We start from the raw sequence: 17,229 nt of genomic DNA, 5'->3' as shown, positions 1-17,229 counted from the left end.
AAAAAATGAAGGTGATTCAGTCCACAGCATAATAGAAAAAGCAGTGAAGAGGGCAACCAAATCAGGGCCCATATACATTCCCGAGCAATACGTTGCATTAATTAGGAATGCTTAAATAACATGAGCTCCTTTTACCGTTAAAGAAATGGATTTCACTGAGTTTAACAATGTAAAAGCACTTCACAATGGGACTAGATTTCACCAAAGACGAGGAAGGCCGTGACTTTAAAATAACTAAAGTAATGTTACTTCAAAGCTTAAAAGGGAAAGATTAGTTCCTGTATAAAAAAAAGTTATAAACAATCAACGTAGACGAAAGTTGATGTTTGCCAAAAAAGAAGGGGTTGGAGTTCGTCGGATTTTTTTTTACATAAATGCCAGCTGCGTAGGGCCTACTCCTCAAAAATTCCTTTAGGTGATAACAAACTAAAAGATTTGAAACAGTTACTTTCAAAACATATAATTCGTAAATTTTGTAAAGCCTTTTACGATTAAATTTTTCGTTGATACTTTTTTTGCAATTTCAATTTTATTTTTAAGTTCCTTTTTATTAAAATCGTTTGCTTTCACTACAATTTTTGATTTGTTTAATAAAGTTTTCCAATGACTTTTTGTGCTTATTTCGATTCCACCTTTCAAAACTAGCTAGGTAACTAAAAAGTTAACTATAGGTTTAAAACTAAATTCTAAATTTTTCTTTCTAAAACTTAATTCTAAATTATTAATTTTTCATCCCTAAATGCGATCCCCAATTGCAATTACGTCATTGTTGCCTCAGTTATTTTGTGGCAACAATGACGTAATTGCAATTGGGGATCAAATTTGAGGATAAAAAATTAAGAATTCATTTTGAAAGTGTAGTAGAGTTACAGTATATCACGGTGGCTAAGTATAACTGCAATACTAATCCAGCAACTTCATTATACTTATTGCATTAGGTATTAAGTAAAATAATTTTATATTTTTGGCTCTCCTGAAAAGTTACACTTTTGTAGTTGCGTCATTGTTCCACCAGGACAGCGATGTGCCCATCAAATTATTAAAACTCATTGATGAAGAAGTTATTGATGTAATGGTTGAACTCTTTAACATAATATATCAGACTGTCACAATCCCCAGACAATGGCTGCAGTCGACCTTTGTGGAAATAACCAAAAATTCAAGTGCAACATCCTGCTCAGATCAGAGAACAATAGCTTTAATGAGTCATAACCTTAAAACATTTTTGAAAATAATGCACAGCAGAATATTACGGGCACAGAGTCACTTTGTTTGGCTTGTGTGTGCTGGCTCAGAGATGCATGGACATGAATCAGGACATATATGTACTTATGTTTTGTAGATTTTGAAAAGGCATTTAATAAAGGTCAATATAAAAAGCTTGTATATATATTAAAAAGCAAAAATATTACCAGTCTTATGTGAAAATTATAGTTATTGTATATTAGAATCAAACTGCCATAGTAGAGAGGTAGTAGTAGTAGTAGAATAGTAGTAGAGGAGTCCGCCAGAGTTGCGTGCTATTACCACTACTTTTCAGTGTATACAGTGAATTGGTTTTTAAAGAAGCGCTCTCAGATTCAATAGAATGTATATCTATCAATGGAGAAGTTTTGAATAACAACAATTATTTACAGAACGTAATGCACGCCTTAATGAATGCTGATATGCGTAACTAAATCAGCAGATGAAAACATCTAGTTGATTGTTGAAGATACAGTAATTGAAAGTGTGGACACCTACATTACCCAAACATACCATTATGTGCATTTCTATCAGACATTTATATGAATCATCTAGAAACAAAGATTTCAAAACATCCTGTATCTAAGCAGTTTTTATATTGGTGGAGGTACGTGAACGATGTACTAATATCCTTTACAGGAACTAACGGGCAACTTATCAAATTATTATCGAATATTAATTTATTCGATAGTCATGTTAAATTTAAAACTAATACAGAGCAGAATAAATCCATAAGTTTTCTAGATCTAAAAATTATCTGACAAATATAGACATCATAGATAATTCATTAGAGATTGCTGTCGGTACTGAGAATTTCTAAGAAGGTTCTTAATTCTAGCAATTTTGAGTTTTGTACGTTCTTCAATGAGGTCAAAAGTATCTGCACACAACCACATTGTCTTAGTAAATCTTTGAAATGTCTATTCAAGTGCAGTAACGACAAGTTTTTAATCTTTTTCTCCTACCAAACATTTTAATTATTACAATAATTTTTTCTATTACCTATTTGTATTGATGACCATTATCTAAAATACAATGACATATACACAATGATGTTAATTAAATCCGAAAATGTATATACAGAATAATTAATAGAGAAAAAGAAGAAGATACACAAATTTGTAAAACCATGTTATAGTTATAGCATATTTAGATATACGGTTTAATTTTATTGTGTTGTGAAGTTATATTGTTTTGTGAAAAAAAGAGACTTTTCAATTTTAGGTTTACAGTAAATTTCGGACCCTTCAAATAAGTCATTAGGGGAATTAGTACAAAGTCGAAAGTCTTTTGTTTGATATTTTTGTACACAAGTATGGGAATTGGAAAGTGTTGGCGTTTGGAGAATTGAGTCGAGGATGTTGATTGGTAAACAGAAAATTATGGAAGGGATTGCGAGAAGAAAATGTTTTTTGAAGCGGAAAAAGGGAGCATCTGCTGTTGGACGGGAAGTGAAAAAAGATATCAAATTGACAAGTGTGTGTTTTTTTAAACGTTCAAAGAAAAGTATAGATTTTGTGAAATAGTAGTGTCAGTAGGTTTTAAAAGCCGACTTTCTGGACGAAAAGGGTGCAAAATTTGTAAGTACCAACAAATTATTATTCCCGAGAGATTCGTAATAAAGCAGATAGGGGCAATTCCAAAAGGAGATAGAAAAGTGAGTCAGTACATTTTTTTGATCAGAGAAGGAGCTTTTTTGATAGAGATTTAATTAAAGTGAATCATTTTCATAATAAAGTGCAGAGAGAAATTTATTGAGACGAGATAATAGATTGGGCTAATTTTCATATTGTTATTTTATATGTGAAACCAATATGATTTAGAGAACATGTGATTTCATTAGTTCTATAAACCGTTTTAAAAAGTTTATTTTACTATTATATTTAAATTGTATTTAACAAATTTGAGTTCTTTTTTTATTTATTTCTTTTACTCCTCTTCTTTATTGAACACTATTGAGAGTAAAGGTATTTTTTGAACTCAAATAGGAACCTGAGATAAGAAAAGATATGAATTATGAAATTGGAGTCGTTAATAAATTTATTCACATATTCGTAATAAAATTCATTAAATAATTTTTAATTCAATTAGCTAATTGGATCATAATTAATTTAATTATTGTTTTACCATAGTTCAAAATTACAATATCATATTAACTGTCTCCCAATGTAGAGGTCTGTGAAGAAATACCTAGTAAATAGTGTGAGATAGAACAGGAATAGAAGCATATATGTTATATATGATTGGATACTTTTCTTTTTCTCTAAAATTTTAAATAATTGTTAACTGTGAATTTACAAACATTCTAAAGGACATATTTATTTGAGGGAGTTGAGCGTACAAAACTAGATTATAGAAAGAAAATATGTCATAATATGCCAAATACCCGTAGGTAACGGGTAGGAACTCCATTGGATAGTCCATTGGATAGTCCTATCAGGGAAAATGAATCAATCCCTGCCTTCCGCAGATTCCAGGTGTTTCCTGGCCCGAGAAACTAGTACCTTGTCCTAGGGTCCCTTGTCCAGGGTTACGGATGAAGGCCACGACGGCATTCGTGGCGGGGAAGAATATCTTCACTACGGCATGGAGGGCGGAAGTGGCAACCTTTGATTTTAGGGTTTGTATAGAATCAAGCTGCTGCCTTGTAGTTATAGTCGTTGGATCGTCAAAGGCTAGAGGAAGAAAACCTTGATCACAAATTACCCGGTCCTCCAGGTTGGGGGTTATGGCATTGGACTGGTTCTCCAATACTCGTCAAAATTTTAACATACCAAAAAGCCTAAACAAAGCCTCGGAACTTTAGATGGGTTTTCAAGGAAACGACCAAAGCTAAGAAAACGGATTATAAATATTGGTACATGGAATATACAGGGGATAAAACAAAAGATTGATATCATTGTGCCTGATCTAGAACAAATGAAAATGGATATTATAGCACTAACTGAAACAAAAAAAAGGAACTGGCACTGATATGGTAGGAAATTATATACATATATTCACTGGAGTCCCGAAAGATAAAAGAGCTGCTAGGGGAGTATCAATACTAATAAAGAAAAAACTTAAGAATAATATCACAGACTGGGAAACAATTGATGAGAATATCCTAAGAGTAAATATAGACATATATGGGCACAAGATTACCATGATAGCCGCTTATGCCCCCTCTGATGATGCAACAATCAACGTGAAAGAAGATTTCTTTCAAAAAATCGAGGATATACTTAACAACATAGGAAAAAACAGAGAAATAATTATGCTTGGGGACTTCAATAGTAGAACGGGATATCAGAAAAACAGTAGAGTAGTAGGACCTTTTGGAGAAATGGCAACTAATGATAATGGCGGTAGACTTATACACTTATGTGAGAGCTATGAGTTAAAAATTAGCAATGGATTCTACAAACATAAGGACATACATAGATATACCTGGATTCAACAAACACGCAATCTAAAATCAGTCATCGATTATATTATTAGTAAACAAAAATCTGTATTGCAGTGGAATGATGTAAGAGTTCTCCGAGGAATAACATGTGGATCCGATCACTACTTAGTAAGAGCGAAAATTTTGTTCCCACTTAAGATAATACACGGAGACCAAAACCTAGAAGACAAGCAAGACTTGCAGACAGTAGATACTCCGAAGTACAACTTCAATAGTTTTATAAATGATAGTACTAAACAGCTATACCAACGACGACTGGATGAAAAACTACGAGAAATAGAGAGACAAACATTTTCAGATATTTACGAGAATATTATTGCTAGTTTACACCAGGCCTCTAAGGAGACACTCGGGACACAGCAAAACAAAATTAGTAACAAAATATGGTGGAACGAAGAAATCGAATATATGGTAAAACAGAAAAAAGAACAGCATCTAAAATGGCTAAATACAAAAAATACTGAAGACCATCAAGCTTACAAAGAAACCGATAGACTACTACGAAAAATGATAAAACAAGAAAAGAATAAAACATGGGATCAGAAATGTCAAGAAATCAATACATACATCGGAGGGAAGCAATGTACAGAGGTATGGAATTTTATACAATCAGTAAAAAATACAGGAAAAGACAAAGCACACATACACACCATAAAACCAAGACAATGGAAAGATCACTATAAAAGCTTGCTGACAGAGACAAGACAAGAATACCTAGCGAACTTCTTAACACAGTCAGTACATATACAAGGAGAGGAAGCGAGGGTAGACATCGAAACAGTAAGGAAGGCTGTAATGACCCTAAAGAATGGTAAATCCGCTGGACCTGAGGGAATCTATGCTGAAATGCTTAATAATGGAACTCATAAACTATTTGAAATATTAACTTATGTGATCAATCAGTGTCTAAATGGACACCCAGTACCAGAACAATGGAGAGCGGCATACATGTCCTCAATACAGAAAAAGGGGGACAAAAGGAATTGTAATAATTATAGAGGCATATCGGTAACCAGCACCCTGAGCAGACTGTATGGACGAATTTTGAGAAATATGATCGAGGAAGAATATAAGCACAATGAAGAGGAAGAACAAAGCGGGTTCCGTGCAAGAAGATCGAGCACCGATAACGTATTTTGTCTTAAACAAATAATAGAAAAAAGATCGGCTAAGAATCTAGAAACTCATATTACTTTTGTAGACCTGCAAAAAGCATATGACAACATCCCCTTAACAAAACTGTGGACAACGTTGAAAAGATCTAACATCAACCACACATTGATAAATGCTGTACAAGAACTATATAGAGACTCAAAGGCACAGATAAAAACAGGAAAATATCTAACGGAAGAATTCCTGGTTACAAAAGGCTTGCGACAGGGATGCTGTATCTCACTAACCTTATTCAAGATATATGTTGCAGCGGCATTGGAAATATGGAAAAGAAAGGTACATAGGATGGGTATAGAGCTTAGCAATGAATGTATATATACACTCCGGTTTGCTGATGACCAGGTAGTGCTAGCGACCGACAGGGAAGACATGCAGTACATGCTAAGAAAACTGATAGAAGAATATAACGACTGGGGAATGAATGTCAATACAACAAAAACCAAATATCTTTGTGTTGGAAACGAGTCAGATAACATAGACCTCGCAAACGGACAACATATTTCCTGCTGTCAGAGCTATGACTACTTGGGTGTTTCCTTTGACAATACAGGAACTGATACACGGGAAATAGAAAAACGAATCACTCAAGCAAAGAAAGTCTTAGGATGTCTCAATGGTATACTGTGGAGTAAAGAGATAACGAAAGGAAGGAAATTTAATATATATGAGACCATGATTAAAACTACTCTTCTTTATGGCGCTGAAACATGGAGAATTAGTGAAAAGAACAAAAAGCGAATAGAAGCAGTAGAGATGGATGCAATGAGAAGATCTTTAGGTATTTCCAGACGAGACCGAATCAGAAATGATGTAATAAAACAACGTATGGGAATAGAAGGAAATATAACTCAAGATATAGAGAAGAAACAATTAAGGTGGTATGGGCATGTTCAACGGATGCCAGCATCAAGACTCCCCAAAAAAGTAATAGAATGGCAACCGATAGGTCGACGGAAAAGAGGAAGACCCAGATTAGAATGGCAACACGGCGTAAACAAGTCCATGAGCGAAAGAAATTTAACAACAAACGACTGCGAAGATAGAAAGAGATGGTGTTTAGGTATCGGACAACGTCGAAAGACGTTCTAAACCGATGTATATATATGCCAAATATGGAAAAATATATACAAAAAAGGGAATAAAGCAAACATAATTTATAAAACATGCAACAATTTATATTTTCCGCTCTCTAGTTCTAACCGGTAAATAATTGTTATCTTCTGATTTTCTTAAGAATAAAAGCTGTACTTACAGTTCTTTATATACACTCTTTACAGGTGAAGAAAAAGGAAGAGTATTTTGGTAAATGTCTGGTACCGTTCGCGTCATAAAAACTGGTACAACTCTTGTAACCAAAAATCGCGTTTTTTAAGTTGTGTACGTTGATCTTGTCACATCTAATTTCTAGGGCACTGTTGCCAGTTCAACGAAAATATTATATGAAACCAACTAAAAGCAGGGCTGTGCGACAGACCGCCAGTTTTGAGTATACTAAAAAACTAAAACATTATCGAGCATTCTCTATCAGTCAGTCACATTTATTTAAACATGCATCCTAAAAAATTCTCCTATTACTATTGTAATTTTCCATAATCTTAATTAAGTACCCAAACATTGATTTGTGTTTTATCATAATTTATGAAAATATTTCAATTAAAAATAATGATAGATAATCAATCTAAACATAACTTTAAATTATTAAAATAAAACATTACAGTAAGATATTGAATTGTAACTGTCACGTTTTTTTCGTCCGGGATATTTTATAGTTTATAATACGTAGGATAAAGTATAATGTTATTTTTCACGTTTATTGTTCTTGTAATAAATAATAATTTAATCTTGATAGTTTGCCCATTACTAAACTTATTGCGACAAAATACAGTTCGTGTTCCGTAGGTAATTGAATTATAAAATTACAGTAGATGCATTCCAATGTTTCCTTCAAACATTTTGGATATAAGCTCAACCCATTCTTTGGTTATTAAATTTATTAGATACAGTTTTTTGTTGTTAATGATAAAAATAATGCCTATCTAAAAACTTTATACATTTTTGAACGGTATGTTTTATATTTAGATTTTGTGCAATTCCGTTATCCATCCAGTCTGAACACAGGTTTACATTGGGAAAAAAAAGTGTACCAGTTTTATATGACGGGAAGTGTACAATTGTTTTTACGGAGTAGTACATATCCAGGGACTATTTTGTTTTCTCTATACTAAAGTTGTTATAAACCAGAAAAAAGATAATCATGGTGTCAGCTGTAAAAGAAGACTTTTATTCTTGCTTAAAACATTTTTGGTAACATTTTTCATAATATTTCTGATAGTGTATTGGTGGTCAAAAAGCTTTTCTGCAAGTAGTATACTGAGGAAGTACGTGTAACAGATGAGCGCGGCCAGTGAAGAAATAATTAGTCAATCTATCCGAGCTACTGAAGCACAATCGTGAACTACAACACATCTGCCTCCTGCCTCAGATAGTAATGACTATGATGATGACTGGTGGTCTATAATATATATTAATATATATAAATATATATAAATATATATATACATATATATATATATATATATATATATATATATATATATATATATATATATATATATATATATATATATTGTTATGATTGTTTATTTTGAGTTCAAACTTAGTTTATTGAGCCAATAAAAAAGAATTATAACTTATTTGTTATCAAAAGTAAAATAATCCTTATATTACCTGTGTTCGATGGATTCAAAACATTTTCTAGTTGTCTTTTATCGGGATAGAGAAGAAATGATAAGAATACAAATATATTATATTACAAAGATTTACGTTTCTTTATTTTATATGAACGAATAAAACAATTATTAAATTCTGTCGTTATCTTATAAATCAGCATACAAGAAAATAAATCAAATTATTATGATAATAAGATTATAAAGCTACATACATTTATATTACGTGAAAAACCAATTTTACTTAAAATTTTCTTTACTTCAAAAAAAGAAACCACAAAACTTTAAACTTTTGATTAGCCTAACAAAACCTCAGTTCTTAAATTTGAATGCTAATGACCATGATGTCGAAACGATCCTTCACAGATATAAAATTCAATTGTACAAACACTTACAGTTTATTTTCTTCTTGAGTTGTATGTTGGAACATACCCAGAAAAGTCCAGTCTCCTCAAAGATGTGATCTCCCCTCTTTGGCACCTCGGCTCCTTCTTAACGTCTCTGCAAACCTCCTGCAGACTACACAAAAAACACCTGATTCACTTCTCCAAACTCCGCTACTTATTTATGACACCAGGACCTCCTTTTGTCAACTTGATGCCGTAAGAATGCTTTCACATATACTTTATAAAATGCCCACGGTAGATACAAGGACCTCTTTTAATCTACTTGTTATCTCCTTCTTCAAACTATTCACTTCTTTTCGTTACGCCGGTATCCAAACTCACGAACCACACCCTATCTTGAGACAAACGACTGTTTCCTTTCGATGACCAAAATATGACTAACCTCTCCTGTCTCATGATCGACTCCCAAATTCCCATTTAAAAACGACCGTCCAATCAAAAAGCTCAAATTGTGTTTACCATGATTTTGGAAAAGCCTAATTTCGGTTTCAGAGAAAACTAAATAGCTTACTTTAAAATTGGTTTTTTCAATACATCATTTATACATATTTCAAAAGATTAGAATATGGCCATTTAATACTCGACTATACAAACAAAGAAAAGAGAACTTACAGGTAAAATGTCTTCTAATTCTAAACAAAGGATTTTTAATAATTTTGTTTGAAACGGAAAAAGGTCGTTTGCCAAACAAATTTCTATTCTTATCTACACTAAATCTTATCTTAAATTACTATATACAATTTGTTTATATTGATATCTTGAAATTTTATTTCGATGGATTTTTTTATTTATTTTTCTTTGGTTGGGAAAGAAGAAACATAACAATATATATATATATATATATATATATATATATATATATATATATATATATATATATATATGCTTTCTGTCGTTCTCCGGGCTGATGCTTAAAGTTAATCTGCCGAAACCTGCATTAAAATACCTGTAAAATACCTATCATTTTACCTGCGAGATTCAGTAAGCTTAAGACTGGTAACTTCATTTTTATCTTTATTACTATATTAATTTTAAATAATTCAATAATGTTATCTAAAGTTAAAATTAAAATCTAATTGATTATAAATAAATTGTTGGAAGTGTATTCTCATGATCGTTCTAGTTCTTTACACTATAAAATAAACCTTAATGTTTTTTACTTAAGAAGAATTAATAGAAGATAGCTAGTTAGGCAGGTTTCGATTTTTGTAACCACATCTTTAAATACTTCAAAATTCAAGGCTATCGTCGTTATTACAATTTATTAAGTTACATAATTTTCGAAATATAGAAAAAATTAGAAGTAAACAATTTTAAAAGATTACTTAGAATAAATAACACATAAAAGAACATAAAATTACGAATTGTCTAACAATGGATATACAGTGTGGAAACCACTTATGAAATAATATTGGTTGTGCCCTTTATTTAAAAAATTTAATAAAAACGCAAATAAATTAAAATTTATTAAACACAACACTAAAATTAACAACCAAACTAATAACTAATAAACTGAATGAAATTATAACACTAGCAGAAGAACAACAATGTTTTAAGTCGGGAAGATCATGCACCGACGCTATATTTATAATAAGGCAAGTGCAAGAGAATTCATTAGAATACAACAAACCGGCATATCTGTTTTGTAGACTTTAAAAGGGATTAAAAGTAGAAGAATAACTAACCAACCCTATCGACGCTGACAATGGGATTAGACAGGGGGATTCCCTGAGTACTCTATTGTTTAACCTGATTATGGATAAAATAATAAGAAAAGTAAGAACTAAAAAAGGATATCAAATTAGAGAAAAATAACCTAAAATAATCTGCTATGCAAACGATGCAATACTACTCTCGCAAAGTGAATATGATTTACAACGTATGCTGCACCAATTTAATATAACCGCCAGAGAATTTAACATGTTAATTTACCCAAAAAGACAAAATGCATGGTTACGACATCAAATTTACTAAGATGTAAAGAAACTAAGAAACAGCAGAGATGAAAACACTTAAAAAATTGATGGTAAGGCACTATGGGACAGACCTAGAAGTACAGATATACAACGTAGGTGCAAGGTGGAGAACATTAAGAACTGGGTAAGAAATAGAAGAGTAGAATGGAACGATCATATAAGCCAAATGACAACAAATAGAGTAGTAAAGACGGCAGAGACGGTTCCCAATAGGAAGACAATCAGTAGGAAGACCACGAAAACGATGGAACAAATACTCACCGGAGGCACATTGAAAAACAGTTCCTTAACAAAATTATCTGAACGAAATATTATAAGGAGGATCTATTACGAATAGTACAGGGTAAAATTTTGAAATTATACATATATTGTGTTATTTAAAAATCACTCAGAAGCTTAATGAAATTACCAACTGCAAATAAAATATTACTATTGGTCAGAGTCATGTTCTCAAATCATTTCTTAAAATTTTTCAACCTATTGGAATTGTGAATTGCTCTATTATTTACGGGGCAGATACAAAGGCAAAGATCTTCTGCTATATAGAATAATCTGCAACCTTGTTTGATTCCTCCAAGTATGAAGATTTCGTCAATGTAGTTGTATCCAATATCTCTGTAAATCTTTGTCATCTATGTCTATATTTTAGCATCTGAATTAATTTTACATGCTGTACTTTATCGAATGCTTTGCATACGAAGCTTGCAAATACATATTTTCTCTGATCACGCCTTTGTGCAATTAGATATTTAGCGCAAAAAGTGCCTCCTTAGTGTCCATAGCATTGCTAAAACCAAATTGGCCAAAGTCTGGCTTATTAGCACTGTTTTTCATTTATTGCGACAAAGATAGACTTAAGCCTCCGTTAATCGCGCCTATTTCAGGAACGTGTCAACTCGCGGGGTGTCTCCTGCACCCCATTATTTTACCTTACTTTTTGTTTAAAGTAATAAAATCCAAACTTTGTTATATTTCAGGTATATAATATTAACAGTTTCTCACAAAATAAAGCTATTTATTTCAACAAATAATAAATTCTACATATTATGTAGTCGTTTAATTTTATAAACATAGATTTTAGGAATAAATTTGCCCACAACTGAGAAACAAATAAAAAAGATCAAAAAATAAAGTTAAAATAGTGAAACCAAAAATTTATAATTATGTATAAAGAACAATCAACAAACCTTTGTGTTCATATGGCTTAGGCACATATTGTTATTGCAATATTTGCAACAACTCTTACATTTACTGTCTTTTGCTCGTGGACGTATAGTGCGTCGTTCCTTTTTTATAGGCATATTGTCACTGGTTGTTGCTGCATTACCTAGGACTCTTTTCAGAGAGTTTAGAAGAGATTTTACTTGTGGCCTAACTTCCATCTGTGATTGCACCAGAGTAAATCCAATCTCTTCTAGAAACTTCGATCTGGGAATATTTTTAGTAGGATTATTAGACAAATAAACGATGTGGGAATTAATTGCAGCTGTATTTAGTAAATGACAAAATATCCTCAAGGGCCAACGACGACACTTTCTTGACACATTATATGTCTGGCATTTTTAGTCTACACTATCAATCCCACTATTGGTCTTATTATAAAATAATATTATGTCAGGTTCATTCACATTTGAAGAAACTTCAACCACAGTATTCTCATTTATGTGCATAGTTGATAATAAGATTACAGTTTTATTTTGCTTTTGGGTAGTATAAAAGGAGAGTCATTGATATTTTTTAGTGGAATCAGAATAGAGATTCCTAAGCAACTTTATTAGTGACAAAGCATGCTTGTATCTCTTTTTTGTTTAACGATTAACGATAATTTGTGAGATAGTAATGTTTCTGCTAGTGGAATATCGGTATACCAGTTGTCCGTTGTGATGTTTCTTTCTGAACCGAAGAGTGTACTACACAAACGCTGCACAACATCAATGGGCTTATAGCTAACTTAAAAAGAATCATCTGGCTGCTTTCCAATATAAGGTTCAAATTGTAAGGTATAAATTTCTTGGAATCACATATAGCGAAAAACTTAGGCCATATCGTGCCGGCTTGTTTGGTAGATACTGTCGAAAAGAGCATCTACCCCTAAAATTCAAAATTTGTTCATCAATGGTTGCAAATTCGCCAAGCGAATAATTTTCGAGGCAATTATTGTTAAACTGACTATAAATACTTCTAATAGGAGCAAACTTGTCAAGCAATACTCTTTCTTCGAGGGTATTTATATTAAAAAATTTATTAAAATCCTTTGTAAAAGGTATATATTTATATATAAATATATAAGGTATATTGTAAAAGGTATATATAAATATATACCTTTTACAAAGGATTTTAATAAATTTTTTAATATATGGTATACAGCCAAATACAGGAACGTAGATTCCTTGTGGATGGTATTTATATTGTTAAACCTTAGATATATGGGAAAATAAAATCAATTGTAACTAATAGTTTTATAATACGTTTGAATTCCAAGACTTGAAATTTCCCACAAATCTTTGATATTTCTATGGCTGGATTTACAAATGGCATATAATATTAGTAACCCAACTAAAGCACGAATTTCTATGTCATTGTTTTCTTTACAGTCTCTCTTACGTTTGTAATTTACGGAGAGTTTATTAATAAATATATCGGTTCTTTTTGTAACTTCTTTGATTATGTCTATAGTTATAAACAAATTAAAACATTCAATGACGAACTCACAGTTACTGACTACATTTATTGTTCCTAGTAAATGGAAAATTAGATTATGGCTTCTAGTTCTCACTAGTCTATGATTCTTCTCCAGTGACCATTCAGTGACTTTGTCTTTCCCAAAAAAAAAACGATTTCAGTCTCTACCTTGTTCTTTATTACTTGTCAAATCATCGTCATTAGAAGATTCAGCCATAACTTCATGCTCACTATCTGGTTGAGAATCACGTGTCAATTCTTCATTTGAAGGATATTCTTCTTCTGATGATATTTTGTCATCGCTCATACATTCATCAAATAGTTTAGTAATCGCGCTTGTTCTAACCCATACTCGCCCATTTTTCCTAAAAAGTAATTGAAAATATTATATAGACACAATGCATGTTCAGACTTCTATGCAAGTGTAAAAATAATAACTATACTTACCGGCAAAACATAAATATCGATGAACAAAATATAACTTTACTACCCCAAGAACGTGCTTACGATACAACAACTAACAGTATACTGATCAGACTTTTCCAGGTGGTAAAGACGACGAAAATATGCAGCTATACAAGTGTACGACGACAATGGTATTATTGCATAGAAAACATTAACCTAACCTCAGATCTACAGAAACCTGTAGAATCGAATTTTAAAGATAAAGCTATCTCTACCTGCCTTCTATTAGAAATAAATTTAGACGATAAAATTATCGATACTGACTCGAACCTCGCAGATATACCTTTAACCTCACAAGCCCCTATGTTAGCCATTAACCCTATAGTCCATGTTAATACTCCTGTCAACGTAGATGACTGAAATATTAAATTTTCCGGCGATCGTAAGCAACTATTTAGTGTCCTGTAAAAGATCCAAAATCTTGCTGAATCGCGTGATATTCCTCATACGATACTTTTCCGATCTGAAGTGGAATTTTTCTCAGGTAAAGCAGCTAAATGGTTTGGTAGCGCTTAATCTCAAATTATCTCTTAAACGGCCACAACTGGTCGAATTACTTAAATCTACTTTCCTTTCGCATGACTATGAAGACGAACTGTGGGATCAGGGTAAAAGTCGTAAACAAAGGAAAAATTAACCTTTCGTTCTGTATCAAGCAGACATACTCAATTTAATAAAGATATTACCGACGATGTTGGTATTGCCAAGGCAAAGGACACTGTCACCGTTAATGTCGTCGTCCAAGAAAAATATTCTCTTACCGATGCGATGTGGAAAACCTCAAGTTACCTTCCCACAATGTAAGACTTGCAATCCTCCAAAAAACTACCTTACGGAATAAATAGTATCGGCTATTCGATTTCCTGTCACCCTAAAAAGTTCGATATTTCCTGATTCTCTAGTTATTCTTCAAATAGAATTTAGAATAATTTATCACTTCACCAAAATACCTTTAACTCCCGTCAGCGAAAACAATCGATTAAGAACCGAGACTTTTCACATAGAAACTTCTACCGTCTTTCAGCCCATAATAATGTTTGTCTCATTGTGATCTCTAAAAATAATGATAAAAGACCTTCCATATCTGTAAATACCTACAATCAGGATTTTACTGTACTATTGGATACCAGTTGTTCCATTACGTGTGCCGGAAAACAAGGTCTCGACTTTCTTCAACAAAATAAGATTCAAATAAATAATTCCGTTAACACGAAAGTCTGTCTAGCAGACAGTTCCAATAAAAAAGTGACCAATCTCATAGATTTACCTATTCTTGCCGATAACGTCTTTAGAGTAATTCTATGCCTTGTAGTGCCTTCTTTACCGTGTTCTTTTATCCTAGGAAGTAACTTTGCTGAACAATTTTGTCTCTCTATTAATTTTAATACCAACAAATGGAATACTAAGTCCGACAAACTAAACCATACTTTCTCTATGGCCAATCCAGGAGCTATCTTCCCGCAACTTTGTTCGTTAGAATCTATTAGTCCAACCGACCGTACCTTAGCAGACAAAATTATTAATAACTTTAACGAAGTTAGTAGCGCTGAAGGTATAGGTCGCACAGGTAAAATCTAAATGACGATAGATACCGGCGACTTAAAACCATTCAAGTGACATCCTTTCCCTATGTCTCCATATAGGTCGAATATCGAATAAAGAACTAAATTCAATGCTCCAGCTAGGTGTGATAGAACCCAGTTGTAATTTTTGGTCAACTAAATCACCCGTTTTGTTGGATTTTGTTTTGATGGTCGTACTTGAAACAATGTCACTAAACATGACACCTATCCGCTTTCAAATATCGATAGGATCCTTTCTCTTTTACGAGGTGCAAAATTCATGTCTTCTTTTGATCTTAAGAAAGCTTTCTGGCAAATTCCCTTGGAAAAATCATCTCGTGAAAAAACTGCTTTCGCCATAGTAGGTCGAGGGTTATTCCAATTTACCGTTATGCCTTTCGGTTTAACGGAATTCGAACCGTTTATTTTTTGTTACCTTGAAGATAAATATAATTGTATGTTCCCCTACCCTTAAAGAATATATCTCTCTTCTTTCTAAAGTAAATGAAAAGCCAAAGGGCACAATTCTTACCATTAACGTAGACAAATACGAATTCTTCATAACTTCCATTAAATTTCTCGGTTATATCGTTGGTGATAATTCTCTTCGATCGGACCCCGAAAAAATATCTGCTATGATAACTTATCCCAGACCCAGACACTACCAAAATTAAACGCTTCACTGGACTTTGCTCTTGATACCGCCGGTTCATTCAAAATTTCCCTACCCTTGTCTCTCCAATAAACGATATCCTAAAGGGTAAAGGAAAAGAAAAGAAATAAGCCATTATATGCAACCCTGAAATCGAAAAGTCTTTTATCTTAATCAAGCAACCCTTAGTATCTGCTCCTGTATTGGTTCAACCAGATTCAACCAGGTTCAGCCGACGCCATTGATACCGGAGTTGGAACTGTTTAAACGCAACAATTAGAGAATAGCGAACAAGTTATATGTTACGCTAGTGGATCTCTGACTAATGCCGAGAGAAATTTCTATGTCACAGAAAGTGAGTGCCTTGCCGTCCTTTTCGCCATTGAAAAATTTCGACCATACGTCGAAGAAATTAGCTGAATATTGGTCAGAGTCACACTCTTAATGCATTTCTTAAAATGTTTCAACCGAGAATATAATATGAAAGGTGCGAAGAGATTAGTGTAGAAACGCAGTTTGAATTAAGAGTGTTTTAGGTTTAAAAATATCCTTATTAGTGGACAGGTACAAATAAAAGCTCAACTACTGTCACCTCTCTTTTTACCTTATTACCTGTTATGTACTTAAATACATATTTTAAATCGCTCTAGAAAACATACATACAGCAAGGAATTAAAGTAAACGTGACCATAAATAAAAACCTACTTTATGCATTTTACACAACTATATTAGCAGATGACATAGAATAATTACAAACTCTAATTACAAGAGATACACAATACAGGGAAAGTATTGTGGACGGCTTTAGCTCAGCGGCAAGAGACTGGCTTCATAAGCCACAGCTCACGAGTTCGAATCTCGGCACCAACAACACGTTCTAAAAGTGATACGAG

At 32.7% G+C, this 17,229-nt stretch overlaps 1 protein-coding gene across 1 annotated transcript in view; it reads right to left on the bottom strand.

The window, feature by feature from the left end:
* Positions 1-17,229, bottom strand: part of LOC140446563 (uncharacterized) — a 76,737-nt gene that overhangs the window by 16,249 nt on the left and 43,259 nt on the right. The window contains exons 13-14 of the mRNA XM_072539126.1: positions 14,279-14,478; positions 13,826-14,022 (exon numbers count right to left, since the gene is read on the bottom strand). Of these exons, the coding sequence (XP_072395227.1) occupies positions 13,826-14,022; positions 14,279-14,478 (397 nt within the window). The remainder of the gene's footprint in view (positions 1-13,825; positions 14,023-14,278; positions 14,479-17,229) is intronic.

This window comes from Diabrotica undecimpunctata, chromosome 7 (assembly GCF_040954645.1).
Source record: "Diabrotica undecimpunctata isolate CICGRU chromosome 7, icDiaUnde3, whole genome shotgun sequence".
NCBI lineage: Eukaryota > Metazoa > Arthropoda > Insecta > Coleoptera > Chrysomelidae > Diabrotica > Diabrotica undecimpunctata.
Note: the sequence above shows the minus strand (reverse complement) of the source record. Positions and strands in the feature narration are given on the sequence as shown.